The sequence below is a fragment of the Serinus canaria genome, chromosome 2 (assembly GCF_022539315.1).
Source record: "Serinus canaria isolate serCan28SL12 chromosome 2, serCan2020, whole genome shotgun sequence".
Classification (NCBI taxonomy): domain Eukaryota; kingdom Metazoa; phylum Chordata; class Aves; order Passeriformes; family Fringillidae; genus Serinus; species Serinus canaria.
In genome coordinates, this window is record NC_066315.1 from 135383091 (window position 1) to 135401023 (window position 17933).

General features: G+C 33.9%; 1 protein-coding gene across 3 annotated transcripts in view; it reads right to left on the bottom strand.

The window, feature by feature from the left end:
* The window catches only part of CSMD3 (CUB and Sushi multiple domains 3), a 579290-nt gene that overhangs the window by 38226 nt on the left and 523131 nt on the right, over window positions 1-17933 (bottom strand). For all 3 annotated transcript variants that reach the window (XM_050970810.1, XM_030234789.2, XM_050970809.1), the window contains 5 exons: window positions 13744-13917; window positions 12190-12363; window positions 8620-8805; window positions 6016-6189; window positions 98-280 (listed from right to left, as the gene is read on the bottom strand). In XM_050970810.1, the coding sequence (XP_050826767.1) occupies window positions 98-280; window positions 6016-6189; window positions 8620-8805; window positions 12190-12363; window positions 13744-13917 (891 nt within the window). The remainder of the gene's footprint in view (window positions 1-97; window positions 281-6015; window positions 6190-8619; window positions 8806-12189; window positions 12364-13743; window positions 13918-17933) is intronic.

Consider the following 17933-nt stretch of genomic DNA (forward strand, 5'->3'; position numbering starts at 1 on the left):
GTCCAAAATGATTGCACCCTGTTCACCACAGAGTGCAAAACTTGTTTTCTGAGCAACAGTATTAAAAACACAAAAATGGAGTGGATCTTTGATTTACCTTTGCACTCAGGTTGTCTTCCTGTCCAGCTTCCATTTGCTAAACATGTTCTTTCTTCTGAGCCATGCAGGATATATCCAATATCACAGCTGAAATGTATCGTGCTTTTAATTTTAAAATTGTTTTCTTCCCTAGACCCATGGCCTGGGATACCTGGATCACCACAAGAACCAGCTGTATCACCTAGATTTTAGAGTACAAAGATTAGAATAATTATGAAGTACTATTGTGATTCTGCATTTATAAAGCATGTCTCTATGTTTTTATAAATAAATTCATAAACGCTTTTTTTTTTTTTAAATCCCCATATATATCAGTGAGTGTGAGTCCCTATAATTGCAAAATTACTTGATCCTCCACTCATTTTTTATACTTATTTTGTAGAAATGCAAAAGAAGAGTTATAATTTTCACAAATTCTCCTAATACCGTGCTAAAGTTTCGATAACAGAATTATCAAATAAAATAGGGGGGAAAAGGCAAGCACAAAACCTTGGTAAATTTTCATTTTAAAATAAGCAATTCTGAGGAAAACCAAGGTCCTGATTGCAAAGACAATTTTCTTGTGCATAACTAGTGTTCATAAAATATTTCTTAGTTTTATGATATCACCAGAGTTGTAACAGACATGAAGGATTTTCCTGAATTCTAGAAATGTTGAAATATCAATTCAAAACTGCCTGATAGTCAAAATCTCCCTCATATATAAATGTTTCAGAAAATTCTAAGATAGAAGGTTAATGGTAAATATGTTTGAATTTATATACAAAAAAATAATAATGTTAAATTCTACCTATTATATATAAATGTTAGAATAATCAACACAGTAATAGTGATAACAAGGAAAATTAATAAAAATAATATCTAAAATTATACATCTAAGTCTTTAACTATGTAAGAACTTTTAGGAAGATCTAGGTAACACATGATATGAACATCAGTGCATTTGTTTGAAACATTTAACATTAACTTAGGATCATCTACTTTATTTTTTTAGATAACTTTAAGATAGTTTTCTGTGTAAAAAGAGATGAAGGTATAATATATTCCTGAGTTTCAATACTGAAGGGTTGAATTCGAGAATTCTTGGAGCTCCACTGTTCTAGTTTCTTCCCCACAGCCCATCTGTTTTTCTAACAACTTGCAAATAAAATGAATGTTTTCTAGACAAAAAATATGTCAAACATACCAATGTTTTTGAGAGAAAATCTGCATTACTTTGTAGTTAGTAACACTATTTTGAATAAAGATTAAATATTTCAAGAATCAGGCAGAAAGAATTAATTCTATTATGTATATAATCTGTAATCTGTATTCCGCAGATTTTCTGGGGTTTGTCTAAAATTAAATAGAAGTAACACAAGCAATTTTTACAAAGAAATAGTAAACAGATTTGCAAAATCTAAATATGCAAAAGACCAAAAGTGATGAACTCACTGGAGAGGAGTTCTGTGGGAAGTTAGCACCCTGGAGTCTTACATGCAGAGAAAAACAAGTGTTCTGCTGCTTTACTTGGCACTGTATAGGTCTAAAAATGCAGCTGGGAGTGAAGGGTTGGACACAACTCTCTATTAACAAAAGTATGTTTAGAACTGAATAGTGAAGGCAGAAGAGTAGAATAGCTTCCTTTGCTTTGGAAACTTTGGTGCATGAACAAATACTTGGTTTAGTCCATTATGTCTAAGAAGTACATGGTGCTATGTATTTAAATTATTTCATAAATAACAAATATAATCAAGTAAGTAAAAGTGTTGGCTGTCTGCTTCAAAATCAAAGCCTGAGAGGTTCAGCTGTTCTCTGTTTACCCATTTTATTATTTGACACAGATCAGTAAAGCAGATTGCCAGCCCTGTTTAAAAAGAAATTGCAAATAGTTCCAATATCTAGCAAAAAAAATTTTTATAAGCTTTCAAAATAATTTATGTCCAAGGTACTTAAGTGACTTAACAACCCTCTAGTTGGAAAAAAAGTCTGCTTCATATTTTTGAAATCATTTAAAAAAATAAATTCCTAGATCAAGGGTGTTTCTTGTTGTTTTGGGAATCTGTATCTTACATTTTCTAGTAGTATTTAGTTAGACTGTGACAAAATTGGAACAGGGCCTACTCATCAGTCTACACTTGTAAAGTCTCCATAATAACAGCTCAGTTTTTGGCAAGTTATTTAACATTATGCCTAAAAGAATTATATGATGAAAAAATGAAAATAGCTTATTTGCTATGCCAAATAGAAATCACATATTCTTTTCTAAGTGAAATCATGTGTTCTTTTCTAATGCCTAATTATTACTATGGATTATTAGACTTTTTATTTTAGGAAGGTTAACCACCAGCTCTTTTGATTGAAGGTTACAGAAATAATTTTTCTAAATGACTAATCACATCAGATGTGATAGAATCAAAGAATCACACTGAGTTGGAAGTGACCCACAAGGATCATCGAGTCCAGCTCCCAGCCCTGCACAGCACCATCCCCAAGACTCATGCCATGTGCCTCAGAGTAATTGTCCAAACCCTTCATGAGCTTTGTCAGGCTGTGCTGTGACTACCTCTCTGGGGAGCCTGTTCCAGTGCCCAACCACCCTTTGGGTGAAGAACCTTTTTCTAATGTCCAACCTAAACCTCCCCTGACACAGCTTCAGGCCATTCCCTCAGGTCCTGCCACTGGTCACCACACAGAGAGAAATGTACTGTGTCTGCCCCTCCTCTTCCCCTCATGAGGAACTTGTAGACTGTGATGAAGTCTAAGAGAGCATATTTTTATTACCTCATGCAGACTCAGCTAAATTGTTTTTACAGTTAGTTATGAGCCATCCTTCACTCACTTGTGTAACAAATTCTCAGTTGGCATTTAATCTTGATGAAATGGAGGATATTTAGACTATTTACAGTCCTTGCTGCACTTATGAGGAATTCTACATTGCAAAAAAATTCTGACTCCATCTGATATGTGTATGTTGATTGAAAACTGTTTCTGCATGCCAGTATATATCAATGGAACATGAAAACTCCTTCTAGCTCAATGTCATGTGACAAGAAACTGTCATAAGGATGATGTAAGAAAATTTAGTTACCTTGTGTTCACTGAACTAGGGTTACCTTTTTTAATTCTTTTTCATATACTAAAAGGACAAGTATGCTGTTTCTTTTCTCAGATAAATATTCTATATTCTATATTATCAATAATATCAACAATCATGCAAATTTTAATATTTTAATGTGCATTAAAATGAAGAAACCAATTTAAAGGCTAATAATGAAAGCTGATGATTTAGCATATTTTAGATGCAAAATACATTAATTCTATGTCATAAACAGAAAATTACTTCATAATGAGCAAGCATTTCAGATGTAAGCTTTGAAAAAAAATCTCAAAGTTCTACTAAGAATTGTAGTTGCGTACAGTAACATTAAAGAAAATAAGAGTTTTATTCTGTACAATTTGATTCATTATGATTAACATTTAAATGTTCCTATGTCAAGAAATTTTTTCTTCATGTATTAAGAAAAAATAATTAGATCTGATGAGAGTTTCCTATGTGTAGGTAGAAAAACAATAATTAAAAATAAATTCATGCAGATCCCTCATAATATCCCATGATATTTCAACACTAACTTAATTTAATAGGAGAAGTACTATAGAATAGTCCTATTTCCAGTAGGGCTGCTTTGATATTTTCATGTGTATTTTTAAGTTGTATTCCTTGATATGTTTGTCTCTTTTTAAAATTATTTTTGCAGTTCACAATTTAGATTTTTTTTTTCTTATTAACACTATGAAAAATTATAAGTAGCCTTAGAGGAATTTTTCCCGCTTACAAATATAGATTCATGCTAGCTGGAAAACCAATTTTTATTAAAGTAGTTCAAACTTTCAAATATATGAATATATCATTATTTATTAAATAAGATTATTTTACAGTAAAGTTTGATTTTTAGTGCATACCTTTAAATTTACAGATTATGAGAACTTGATCTCTGTTTCATTATGGCAAATTTCCTTCTGCTTTATTAACAGAAATTTTTAGGATTAAATCAGGTGTACATTTTTCTAGGTTTTGTCACATTCTAGGTTTTTTGAGAGTTTGCAGGACAAAGTTCAGATGCTGAAAAATTCTTTCAACATTGTAGAATTTAATGCAATATTCAAACCAAGAAGCTCTATTTTAATATTTCATGTTAATTTTCAACTATGTCTGTGCCTTGGGATGTAAAATTTTGTATCCTGAAATTGCAGCTGATAATCAGTTTATAACTGGTTACACTGAAGAAATAAAGGTAGAAGAGGAAAAAAACAACAAAAGGTTTTGAATATGTGAGACCTCCACCTGGACTACTATATCCATTTATGAAGTTTCCAATGCAACAGAAACAAAGACCTTTTAGAGCAGGTCCAGAAGAATTTAGAAAATATGATCAGAGGGCTGGGACACCTCTGCTGGGCAACAAAACTGAGAGAATTTGGGCTGTTCAACCTGAAGAAAGGAAGAAAGGAAGACCCCATTGTGGCCTTTCAGTACATAAATATAGAAGAAAGATGTACAGTGGCTTTTTATCAAGGTCTATAGTGACAGGAGAAGAGGGGACAATTTTAAACTGAAAGAGGCTAAGTTTAGATTGTGTGCAGTGAGTCACTGGAATAGGCTGCTCAGAGAACTTGTGGATGCAACACCCCTGGGAGTGTTCAAGGTCAGGTTGAACAGGACTTTGAGTAACCTGATCTAGTTGAACACATCTCTTCTCATTGCACTATGGGAGGACTAGATGATCCTTGGAGGTCCCTTCCACCACAAATCATTCTATGATGCTAGTGGAAGATGTCCTTACCTATTATCAGAGGTTGGACTAGATGATTTGTAAAGGTCCTTCTGACTTCCACCATTTTATGATGCTGTTATTTACTAATACTCTAAATTACCCTGGATTTTGAATGAGAAACTAGTAAAGCATAGCCAGTCTTGCACATCAGTTATTTTTCATTTCTAGTTTTGGCATAGATCTAATCTAAGAAAAACATGTCACTTATTTTTTTATTGCCATTATTTTCTTTCTTGCCATTAAACATGTCAAAGTTCTCTGAATTACATCAGTTTAAATAAGATTCAAAACTCCTCTGATATTTTTCAATTAAATTATGAAACATATGTAGGACATGAAAGAACTTCCACCAGTATTTACTGAGAATTAAAACTGATAACATGGTTAACCTTCATTACAGTATTTGTTTACATAGTCTGCAATAACAAAGGGATTTAATCAAATCCCAAATTAGTGGGTGACTTGGATTTCTGTTTTTCACTTGATCACTGCTTTTAAAGTGAATCAAACTGAAGCCGTGTAATACAATATTCCTAAGCAATAAGTTTTTCAAAAAACATATCTTAACTTCAGTGGGGGCTAAAGTATTACAGAGATTAGATGGTGTTCCCTCAAAAACTGAGCATCCTGTCTTGAGATTATGTGCAGCCTACCTGGCCTTATTATACAGATGGATGTATCGCACAATCAAGTTATATCTGTGGTGTCATCAAGCCAGTAGACATTTTGCAAGTTAAAAGAAAAAATATAAGAGAATTAAACCATCATCTTGAAGAGACAATGTTGCAAGACTTCACTGTGGAAATTAACACTCTTGCAAAAAAATCACATAAAAAATATTTTCAAAGCAAACTGGTTTCATTAAAACTCAACTGAAGGTGAAATTTCTTGTTCATATTAGGTGCCAACAAGAAAATCTATTTCTCCCAACTTATTTTCTAGCTAATACTTTATGCTTACTTTGGTTTTACTTCTTTTTACCTCTACTGAGTTGGTAATTCAGCTTTATACATAATTTTACAGATTTTTAAACAGCCTTCTGAAAAAAACAAAATATATTTAAAACAACTTCAGGATACAGTCTTTAGTTGACATATATTACCTGAGCAGTGAGGAAGAGATCCACTCCAGTGCCCATTTAACTGACATGTGCGAGATGCCTGCCCTAGCAGTGATCGCCTCCCCGTGCAGGTGTAATGAACAGTAGAACCAAAGGTGTATTTATCTCCAGACAGGACGGCGTTTGGAGGAACTCCAGGATGTCCACAGTCAATCACTACAATGCATAATTATTGGAGAAAAAGAAGGTTATTATCACTGATCGTACAATTTTTAGTTTTCATTTTCATAACTGCACACATAAACTTTGTAATGGGTTAATTAACACTTTCAGGGTTTGTGGGAAGGGGGAAGATCATGGGTTTAGAATGCAACATATGCTTCAGACCAAAATCTGTGAAAGAAATGGTCGGAGGTGTCAAAAAAAGATATTTTAGGTACATACAAAACCACTCAGTATCTGCCAAAGCCACTTCAGTTGTGCATCTGAATATGCAGAACTTCATCCCTCTTTTAATAATTCAGGGCAAGGAGTTAATTTAAAAGCAAGCTAAATAAATCAAGTTTGGGAAATGCACCAAAATTCATAAACAAAAATTTTTTAAACAAATCCAGTATGTACACAAAATGAATCTAGGCCTGATGTTTGATTTTTTATCTTACATCTGTCAATGGTATGTAGATTATCTTTGCCATAGATATTTGTATTTATGTACCATGAAACCTTCAAATTAGAGCTGTAAATATCAGTGTAGTAGAACCAGCTGCTAAATCATACAACTGTTTTATCAAAATTTCATCGCATTAAATACTATTTTCAGCAGGACTTTTTTTTTAAAGAAAAATCCAGATCAGAAGCCTGATCAGGGTCGAGGATGTGTTCAATTCCATGGCATTTCAGATACATGCAACAGTATCATGATTGCACAATACAGCATAAGACCAAAATCAAAGATGGCAATTTTTCTTTCTTAAATTATTATTATGGTCTTAGAGCTTTAATTTATGTATATACTGATTTGCATTTAATGACATGTTCTTCCAAAGGTCCAACCTTCATGGTGCAGAACCTTCCTGACAGGATCACCAAGGATTTAGGAATGTGGTAAGCTATTGACCAACTTTGATTCCGACCTAGTGTTGCTGACCCCTGTGACTGTTCTGCTTTGAGGACTTTGAGCAAAACAGCCAGAATAGTCAACTTCACATAACAAGCACTTGTTGTCAGCATGTTACTTTTTTAATCACTTGCTTCTAACTAAAATCTACTGTCAGTTATGAATAATTGCTGAGAATGAAAACTTAGAACATCATCAAGAAAAAGGTTTGTTGTTCATGCAGGCTTCAACAAAATGAGACCTTTATCTTGTGAAGAACATTCACAATTTTTTCAGAATATTTTTTTATCTGTAGTATTCTTGATTGATTCTTTTGCCCTATTCAGATGTCACACAGGACACAGTCAACTTCATACTGGTACCTTACAGTTTCTACCTTTGGGCTTTCCTGTACACACTTCTCTGTTTGCATTTATATCTAGAAGTCTTGGATCCCTAATAATTGACTTCAAAAATTAGAACACCCTTAATATTACCCTTAATATGATTAGGTTTCATTCTACAAAATTTAATTTGATATTAATGTTTTCAGTCTGGGATTTCATATGAAAAGTTGATTGAATTTCTTTTTTTTTTTTCTAATACTAATTTTTTCCTTTCTATTTTACCACCCTCACTAAAAACCAAAACAGAACAAAACAAAACAAAACAACCATCTACATCTAATCTAAACAAACTCTTTTTAGTTTAAATCATTACTCCTTATACTATCAATACACACCATTGTAAAGAGTTTCATTCCAGCAATAATTTGCAAAACACTCCACGAGCTCTTAAAAAAAGGCTCTCAAAAACTTTTGGTATGCTTACGTTTACAAAATATCATGGATACCCCTTAGGTAAAATTCACTGACTCCTCTATAAAAATGACACAAATAAAGCAGAAGATGCCCTTTCAAAAGTACATATACCACTTTTACTCCCAAAGCTCTTTTAAAAGAAGAATAAAGGCTGCATTATTAAATTTCTTGTGAGAATTCAGTTAAAAATGACTAAGAGATTAAAATACATATGTAGAAGGAAGAAATCTTTGCAACTGTACCTTTAAATTAGTTTATTTTTGGAGATACTTTATTCTCAAGGAATATTTCTCTTTTTGAAATGGTAATGTTGCCTTTAAATTTAACTTGAGACCAACAGACACTTTTTTTAGATACTTTTTTTTAACTGTGATTTGCAATCAAGCTACTTATCCCATCAAAGAAAGGGACAAGTTCCATAACTGAAACAGGTTTTGACTTTGCATCTCTGCTATCAGGAATTATTATGCTGGAGCATTCAGAGATGTTTGTTTGGCTATTGCATTTCATAAGTATCCTATGTTATTTGCTACATACAAGAATAATTTAACTGCCATTTCAGCAGCTACTGAGACCCTCCATCAGTACCACACACAAACACATGAGTAGGATTTAAAAGATATATGATTATTGTAATTGCTGTCATGAGACTGATGAAAATGTCGTGTAAAAAAATAATACCTCATCTAGTCCACATTCTTTGTAGAAGCAAACTCATTATCTACTTACTAATGCATTCAGGTAGAGGTTTGTCCCAGTGGCCATTTGGTTGACAAATTAAAACCGAAGAGCCAAACAAAAAATATCCAGGATTGCAGTCATAAAATACCACTGTGCCATACGTGAAATTTCCATGTTCGATTTTACTTTCTCTTATAGAATTTGCAGGAATTCCAGGATCAGAACAATTGACCACTAAAAAGAAAAAGAGCACAGACTTGAGAGCCATACTAATACAGTCTCCTAAAATGATCTCCCATTCTTTGTGTAAGAAATATCCAATGTTTCTAGTTATACGTACCCTAACTTTTTATGTAATGGTAGTGAATTTGGAAGAAGAACTGAAATGATGAGACACTAATCCCAGAAGATATTAAACCCAGAGCAAATAAAAGGAAATGCTTCTTTATAGTGTGATAATACTGTAAAATTATTGGTCACTAAAAGTTACTGAACATACCAATAAAATGAATATATATTCCTGTCTTGACACACACTATTGTCCACAAATAGAAACATATTTTGGGGCTAGAAGTGATTTTAGTCTAACACACACAGAAATGCACACATACTTATGTTCCTATACCAACACTTTGATAATGGATCACCTTTAATTAAGATGTTTTGAGCTAAAGGGCACAAGGTCAGTTAGGCAAGACTGTGGTGAATCTGACAGAATGAGAACATATCCCAGCAAGTGTGTAGGAGCTTTTAAAAATAGAGGTTAATTTTAATGGTTAAGAATACTGATGAATTTTTTGAGTCCTTAGTATTTTAAAAGTTATATTTTTGAAAATTTCTGAATATGGATATTTTTTCCCTCTTTTTTGTGTCTTACAGCTACCTGTGAGTTCAGTATAATACTCATTTTGGGGGTCATGAAGATTATTTTAACAGTTTTCATATGGTTTCCTCTGGTCAAGGAAACACATCATCACTTATTCAAAGTGAATATTTTTTTTCCTAGAAAACCAAAGTTCCCATAAAAATTACTATCCCTATATCCTTATAATCAATTGCATGTTTATATACATGCACTTGCACACACCTGTGTGCAAATACATATATATGCATGTGTATTCAGGTGGAATTTCCTGTGCAGTTTCTATCCATTGCATGTCATCTTTTTACTTGGCACAACCAAGAGGATCCTGGCTCCATCCTCTTGACACCCTCCCTTCAATTACAGACAGTGATGAAGCCCCCTCTCAGTCACTTCTTTTACAGACTGAACAGGCCCAGCTCCCTCAGCCTGTCTTTGTAAGAGAGAAGCTCCAGTCCCTAATTATCTTTGTAGGGCTCTGCTGGACACACTCCAGGTTCTCCAGGTGTTCCTCACTAGTGCTCAGTAGAGGGGCAGGATCACCTCCCTCATCTGCTGGCAGTGCTCTTCCTAATGCACCTCAGGACAACAGTGGCCTTCATGGCACTGCTGGGCTAGTGGACAGTTTGTTGTCCACCAGGACCCCAGATCCTACTCTGCAGAGCTGCTTTCCACCCCCAACCTGTATTGGTGCATGGGGTTACTGGGGTTACTCTCCCTTTCCCAGGTGCAGGACCCTGCATTCACATTTCTTGAATTTCAGAGATAAATATGCATGGATGGTTGTATATGAAATTATTAAAATATGCTGAAAAGCTCTGTAATCTACAAAGGAAAAATGGTATTGCCAGGTGCAATATAAGAACCTTTTTCCTACCTAAATCACTTAATGTAGTCATTTTATGGCCCATGCCCTCTTCTAGCCACTATTCTAAATATTGTACTCTGCTTGTGTGCTTCTTCTAGCAGGTCTCAAATATTGATACTACAAGCCTAGAAAACATACCTTTCACAAGGACAGAAATAGCTTTCTGCTTGTATTTGACTTCTTTAAGAGTAAAGGACAGAACAATTTGTTAGCTACATTGATGGTCAATATTGAATATTTTTCTTTTCCTGGAGGAAAGCCTGAGCTACATTTCTGTCTTTTTTTTATTTGTTTTTCCCCCTGCAAGGATCATCAAAGTCCAGCTCCTGACTCTGCACAGGACAGCCCTAAGAATCACACCATGTGCCTGAGAATGTTTTCCATGTTCATGTTGCTAAGCATATATTTAAAGTAATGAAAAGAATTTATTACTTCTTCAGGAGTAGAGACCACTTGAAACAAAATACAAGGAACTTTGACCATTTCAATAGTTTTCCACAATTATTATGGTTGACTAAGAAGCTAGACATTTACCAAAGTTGTAAATAGTATAACAGCAAGTGCACTGAATTTATATGAAAAATTTATGGGACAAAAGCAAAATCTTCACAACAGTGTGCAGCCTTTTCTATAATATTGCACTTTTGGTAGCTTACAAATATATGCAAGGTAACAGTTTATTATTATTTAGCTTCAAAGCAAATAAAACAAAATCGTATTAGAATGGATTTCACTGCACCTTGCTGACATGATTAATGATGCCCAACACAAGATTAGTACTTATTGTTTTTAAACTCTCTCCTAAAACCAATATACAATTTCAGGACTGTGTAAAGTTTCAAAGAGTAACCTGATCAACTTAGTTACCAATACCTACATGCCAGTAAGTTGTCAGCACTTTGCCACATTACTCTGCAATATGAGAATACCAAAGTGACTGATAGCAACTTGATTAAAAATGAGATTAAGTAGGTACCCTAAACACACAGTACATGTTTTGTATTGCAGATTTGGAAAATAATGTCTTCTCATCAGCAAAGAGTTCTTTGGAAATTTAAGTTCTGCAAACTATTTGGCAGTATCTCTTAGGAGAAAATGATCAAATGGAAGTGGAGAGCACTGACTGAAAAGAAAATACAGTCAATAAAATTTCTATAAAAATACATTACTTAGTTCATGCACAGAAAAAAATCCATAGAAACTGCAGAGAAGATGCTGAAAAACAATCATTAGAATTTCTGCATATGTACATGCAAGTTACAGAAAAAAGTTCATTTTTCTAAATAAAACCAATTATTTAAAAAGCACATAGAAATTTTAAAAAGACAGAAATGTCCTAAAACTGTTCATGAAAAATTAAATAGGACTAATGCCATACTATTGTTTTTCTAAGTGAAAGAATTTTACATATAATATCTAGAAGCACTGAGAATGAACACAAATGGACAACATTAATAAATTAGAATAGAAATTTTCAAAGTCAAGATGCACTGTGAAGCACCAATGGAACTGTAAAAGGAAGAAAAGTAGCTTTTCTTATGTGCCTGCTAGAACTATATTGGCTAAAAATGCAGAGAAAATTATTTCGGACTTTAAGCTCTTAATTATCTCTCCATAATTTTGCTTCAGTAACTTGTAGAAACAATTTTAAAAAAAGCAATACAGTCTACAAACACACAAGAAAGTTTCTCTGCAACTGCTATCTTGGCAACCATAAAAAAAAAAGCATCACAAAAAGTCTTTAATAATAAGATTATAATATTAGTTACTCAGTCTCTCTGTTGATGAGAAAGGAATCACTTTGTCTTGTGTTCCTTTACCCTCTGTTTATTTTTCAGCCTTAATTTTACACCATTTAGTTAGAAACCTGTAAATGCTGCTTTCTTACCTTTGCATATTGGAGGTGAGTGGCTCCACTGCCTATTAGCTTGGCACTGAGCTTTGGTTGGTCCTTGCATAACATACCCAGTATTACATGAAAATGTCACAACATCATTGAAGTTGAAACCATTTCCACTTGTTCTTCCATAAATAGGACTACCAGGGTGACCACAGCTGACAGCTAGCATAGCATCAGTCAAAAAAAACCCCAAGAAGAGAACAAGATGTCATCACTTTTCATTATTTATTATACAATTATATAATAGTATTTTCAAGTTTTGACATGATAAGATATTAGGTATTTTCCATGATGTATTTATGTTCAAGAACTTAATTAAATTTTTAAACAAATTGAACTGAATTTGAAATGTGGTAATGAAAGCAAATGAAGAAAACTTTTCTGAAGAAGAAGGAGAAAAACAAGCACTAGTTTTTCATTATGTATAGTCTGAAATTGAAAGGAAATATTTCACTACCTTAGTTCCTCAGGTATTATTTCTTACAAATTTGTCTTATTATCAACTCAATATTTTATCTTTGTGGCCTAAATACTTAGTGAAGCTATAAATTTATGACTATTTTTTGGGAAAAAAACCCAGAACTATTGGCACAGTGAAAATTTTCTAATGTTTGTAAAAAAATCTATCTAAAGAAGGTAAAATATATTTTCTGTGCCTATAAAAACCAGATGAAAGAAAAGTAAGGAAAATTGGACCCAAATTAATATTCACAAAATGCTCCAAAAACACTAAGCAAACATTTTCTTCGATTTTGTAACAAATTGTTGGTAAAAAAAAAAAAAAAAGGTCAATCAGTAATTAAAATAAATATTAAAACATCACAGAATTAATAAATAAACATTGTGCGCTATGACTTGACATTAAGAGAATTTCTGGTTCAAAGAGCTATAGGATATTTGGAGGCAGATTAATACAGTTTCAACACACTAATATTACTGAACCTGTAAAATACTGGTAATTTACTTTAAAAGGCTTAACTAAATAGCAAATTTTCCTAAATTAAATGCATCATTTTATGTTATTACTTAAAGGTCTTTCATGTGATGGCTTGGCACACTTATCATGCAAAAGAAACATCATAAACAAAGCACAATATTCATTCAAAAGAGCACCATAAACAAAAATCAAAGTAACACCATCTCTGTGAGGAGGAAGATGAAAAAAATTTGGTAAATAAAATATTTTAATCTGCAGTGTTGGTAGTTTACTTCAACAGTATTTACTTACCTAACTGAAACAGTGAAAGTAAATATACATTAAATATTTCCAAAAGCAACTAGAAGTCATAAAGCCAATTTCAAATTTGAGTAGTGGCATTCATAAGTCCTATCAATTTCTGAAGAATTTTCATATCCAAACCAGCAGGTATTCAGTCACCAAAAGATGCAGTGGACATTTTAGGTGCCAACACTAAACTTCACCTGATAGATGACTCACAGATTTTGCGTGGCCCCATATTTTTGAGGACCGTTCAATCCCCACCTTGTTTGACACAGATATTCCTGCAGCATCACTCAGTATGTGCTGCCATGCTTACTTACGCACACAGGATGGAAGTTGGCCAGACCAGTTGTGATCCTGTTGACATATTCTTACAGAAGAGCCAATCAACCGAAAACCAGGACTGCACTGGTAAACAACTGTGTCTCTATATCCGTAATTTTCTCCTATTACTTGTCCATTGACTATAAGATCTGGGACACCACAGTGACCAGCTAGATTTAGTTATAGTAAAGAGAAAAAAAAAAAAAAAAAGAATGAAAATCAGTAAATATGCCATGGAAATTTTAAATCAACCTCCTTAACTAAAACAAAGAAATGCTGAATATCTTTTAAGGTTTTTTATTGACCTAATTCAAAGCTTATTTTTATTAGCTTGGTGAAACCTGCAGTCATGCAAATGTATAATTACGAATATATACATATAAAACTTACAAAAACATAATGCAGCAAAGAGATTAAATGTAATATATATAATCAAATTTCCTTTAAAAATATGAATAACTCTTTTTTATTGTAACATGTAAAAAATATGTATTATATACCTTAGTTTTATTTTGGTTATGCTTAAGTGAATATGGTAAGATTAAAACATCATACTAAATAGAAAAATTCCACATAAATAGATATACTACTTCTGTGTACTTATCAGGACTCCAAATCTGGTACATCATAACTAAATAGAAAAATTCCACATAAATAAATTAATACAAATATTATAGATATCCATCCATGTGGACATTATAAATATAGCCTTTGTGCAATGAAAAAAAATTAACTTGAACAATTCGTTGCTGGAATTGGACACTCTGTAATGTTTTCCATTTTTTTCTCTCCTTCCCAGTGGAATCCCAAAGAGATTAACATCCTTTAGTTGAAGTCAGTCAGCACAACAGCCGCCAAATCTAATGGCAACCAAACGGCAACAAAAAATCTGTCTATACTTAGGCCTAATCTTTTTACCCTGTATTATTAAAATATGAGAAATATTGTATTTTCACTATGAAAGTCATAAAGTGACATTTGGTCTACAGAGAGGCTGGGAAAAACAAAAAAACTGTGTAGTTGCTATTTTTCATAATGAATTCTGGAAAATGGGCACAGTGATTCAGCAAAAAGTATGGTAATGGGAGAGTCTTCTAAGAATGGCTGACTTCATGAAAACTGTGACATTTGATAGAGAATTCATTGCGCAAAAGAAGAGTAAGACAAGTAAAAAAGACAATAAAGAGCAGCATTTCAACTAGTACTAGGGGAAAAAAAAAATTACTAGCCACCCAAACTCCTCTGCTCTGCTTTTGTCTTCTAATTTTCCTCAAATAGCTCCCACAAACAAATCTCCAAAGCATGGAATTGCTAATAAGAAAAGACATATAGAACTAATATGGTTTGGACTGGTTTTTCCCTTTGAAATTTTAAATGCTTTTAATGTACCCTGATGTAGTTTTCTGCATTCATTTGAGTTTAAAAATTTCAAAAGAAAAAAAAAAGAAAAAAGAAAATCTTACATTTTCTTACAACTTGAGTTTTGTACTGCATTTCATTGTATGAAACATGATAAAATGATCAGAATTTACCAATTTAACAATTCCATATTAGTAGAATACAAACGTCCACATATATTAGATTGATGACTGCAATTTGTGTGTAGTTATCAAGAGTCCAAATCTGATACTGTTCAAAGCTATATTGTTCCTTCTTTGTTCCCTCCCTGTTTCCCTCAGTCTCATGTAAAAAACAGGCATACATGAAATGTATGTTTTCTAGGCTAAGATGGCATAACGTTTAAAATTTTTTGCCAGAGTATTTCTTGATTTTCCAAGAAATTCATAATCCATTCAGTATGTAGTAGACTTTTTTGAACATGTTCCAAAGGAACTGATTTCCCTATCCTCTCATATTTCTGACTATAAACAGGACTAACCAGATGAGGAATAAAAACTGAGCTGTAAAAGATTAGTTTCTATCAAAATGCAACCAGACAGTCTGCAGTGATTCAGATCCTGCTCAAGGAAATACTTTTGTAGTTGCATTTAATTAAAATATATGGCTTGGTTCCTAATTAAGAAATTTATTGTTGCTTTATGGCAGAGTGGAAGCAGAATACTTCACCAGAAAGGTCAATCTCTGTTTCCTGTGCAGAGAGAATAAAACTGAAGTAATTCAACATGTGAGATAACTGAGATCACAGTGCAGTTTCTGCAACTGTCCATGGACTTTACAAAACCCCTACAACATTAACAGGTGAAAATTCACAACAAATCATCTATATGTCTTGCAGTAATGTCCCAGTCTCACTCCTGAAAATTTAAATTAATTTAAAAATCCCATCCTCTTAGTCTACATCCTTTCATTGTCATAAGCCTCTCAGACCCTAGTTTTGACTTCTTTTGACTTTTGAGTTTCTTTTTTTTTCTTTATTTTCTTCTTTTCTTATGACTTTCTTCAACATCTACCATATACAAGGAGAGGGGTAGTGGATGTTGCTCACCTGAAATTCAGCAAAGTATTCAATGCCATTTCCCACAGCCTTTTCCTGCACAAAAGGGCAAGATACAGATTGGGTGGGTGGCTTCAAGATGGGTAGGGAGTGGGTTAACAGACTGCACTAAAAGGGTGGTGATCAATGGTTTGCACTCAGGCTGGAAATCTATCACAACAGGGTTCCCTAAGGATCAGTAATGGGTCCCGTGACATTGAATATCTTCATAAATTATCTGGGTGATGGGATTGAAAGCAGCCTCACCAAGTTTGGTGACGACACCAGACTGGTGGTGAGGCAGACATGTAAGAAGGAAGAGACATCTTACAGAGAGACCTGGGCTGGCTGAAAGAGCAAGCAAGAAAGAGATGTCTGAGGTTAACAAAAACACTTGCAAGATTCTGCCCCAGGGATGACAGAACCAAAGAGCCCAGAACAGGCCATGATCTGTGTGGCTGGGGAGCAGTGTCACTGAAAGGCTCCTGAGGGTCTTGGTGGACAAGAAGCTGACTGGGAGTCAGCAGTGTGTGGCTGCAACAGTGAAAGCAAAATGGATCCTGGGCTGCATCTGCAGAAACATTATTAGCAGTGGTAGAGATGTGATCATCCCACTTTATCCAGCGCTTGCCAGGCTGCACATGAAAGATGCAGAAAGACTCAGACAGACTGCAAAGGCAGGTCATGAAAATAATCAAAGGCTGAAAAACCTCTCCAATGAGGAAAGGCTGAAGGCATTACCTCCTGAAGAAGAGAAGGCTCAGACAGAGGGGGCTCATCACAGCATTCCAGTACTTAGCGAGTGGCTACAAAATAATGAAGGCTCTCTCTTCACATGGAATCACATGGAGAGGAGGAAGAGCAATGGGTGCAAGCTGCACTGGAAAAGGTTTCATCATGACATAAGAAAGAATTCTTTTGACAGTAAGAACAAGCATTCCCCAGAACAATCTGTTCAGAGATGTGATGGGAGTCTACATCACCGGATGTTTTCAAAATGGGGCTAAACAGGTTGCTAGCTAATCCCACACCAGCTCCCTTTGCCATGAAATGTTGGATCAGGTAATTTTTCAAATTCCCTTCCAACTTGGGCTGTTCTATGACTCTGTTACTTCAAACCCTTCTGTCTTGATTATTTCCTGCCACTCTGTAGAAGAGTTATATATTTGGAGTGCTAACTATATTGCACGACCAATTGTGAACTTCTCACCACCAGAAATGAAACATGTTTTTAAAAGAGTAGAAACTACTTCTACCCCTAGGTAAGATTTCTAAACTGAGAAATAGAACTGAATAAATTAAGAATATTATAATGTTGTATTATGAAACTGTAGTTCTGTCATAACAGAATTCTAAATCAATCAGTGAAAGTGTTAAGTAAGTAAATATCATTTAAAAACAGGATATACCAGATTTGTGACACATTTGTTAACTCAAATGCAAAAAAGAGATTAAAACAAACAAACAAAACATAGGGATTTGCAGGATTTTTTGCCAGTTTTTACTCTGCTTTCCAGAGGAAATGTGACTGAGGGATATACAAAAGAACATTAAAACCAAACCAAACAAAAAGAGAGGGGAATCCCCCCCCCAAAAAACCAATCCAACACTGCAAAAATATAGGTTCAAGCATTATTTGTTTTATTTTCATAAAAACAAAATATCTGACAACTGTCATGTAGGTGCATGTGGTAAGCAGTTCACTATGTTTGCTATGAAATGTCTAAATGATGGTGTACATACTTCCTGTCA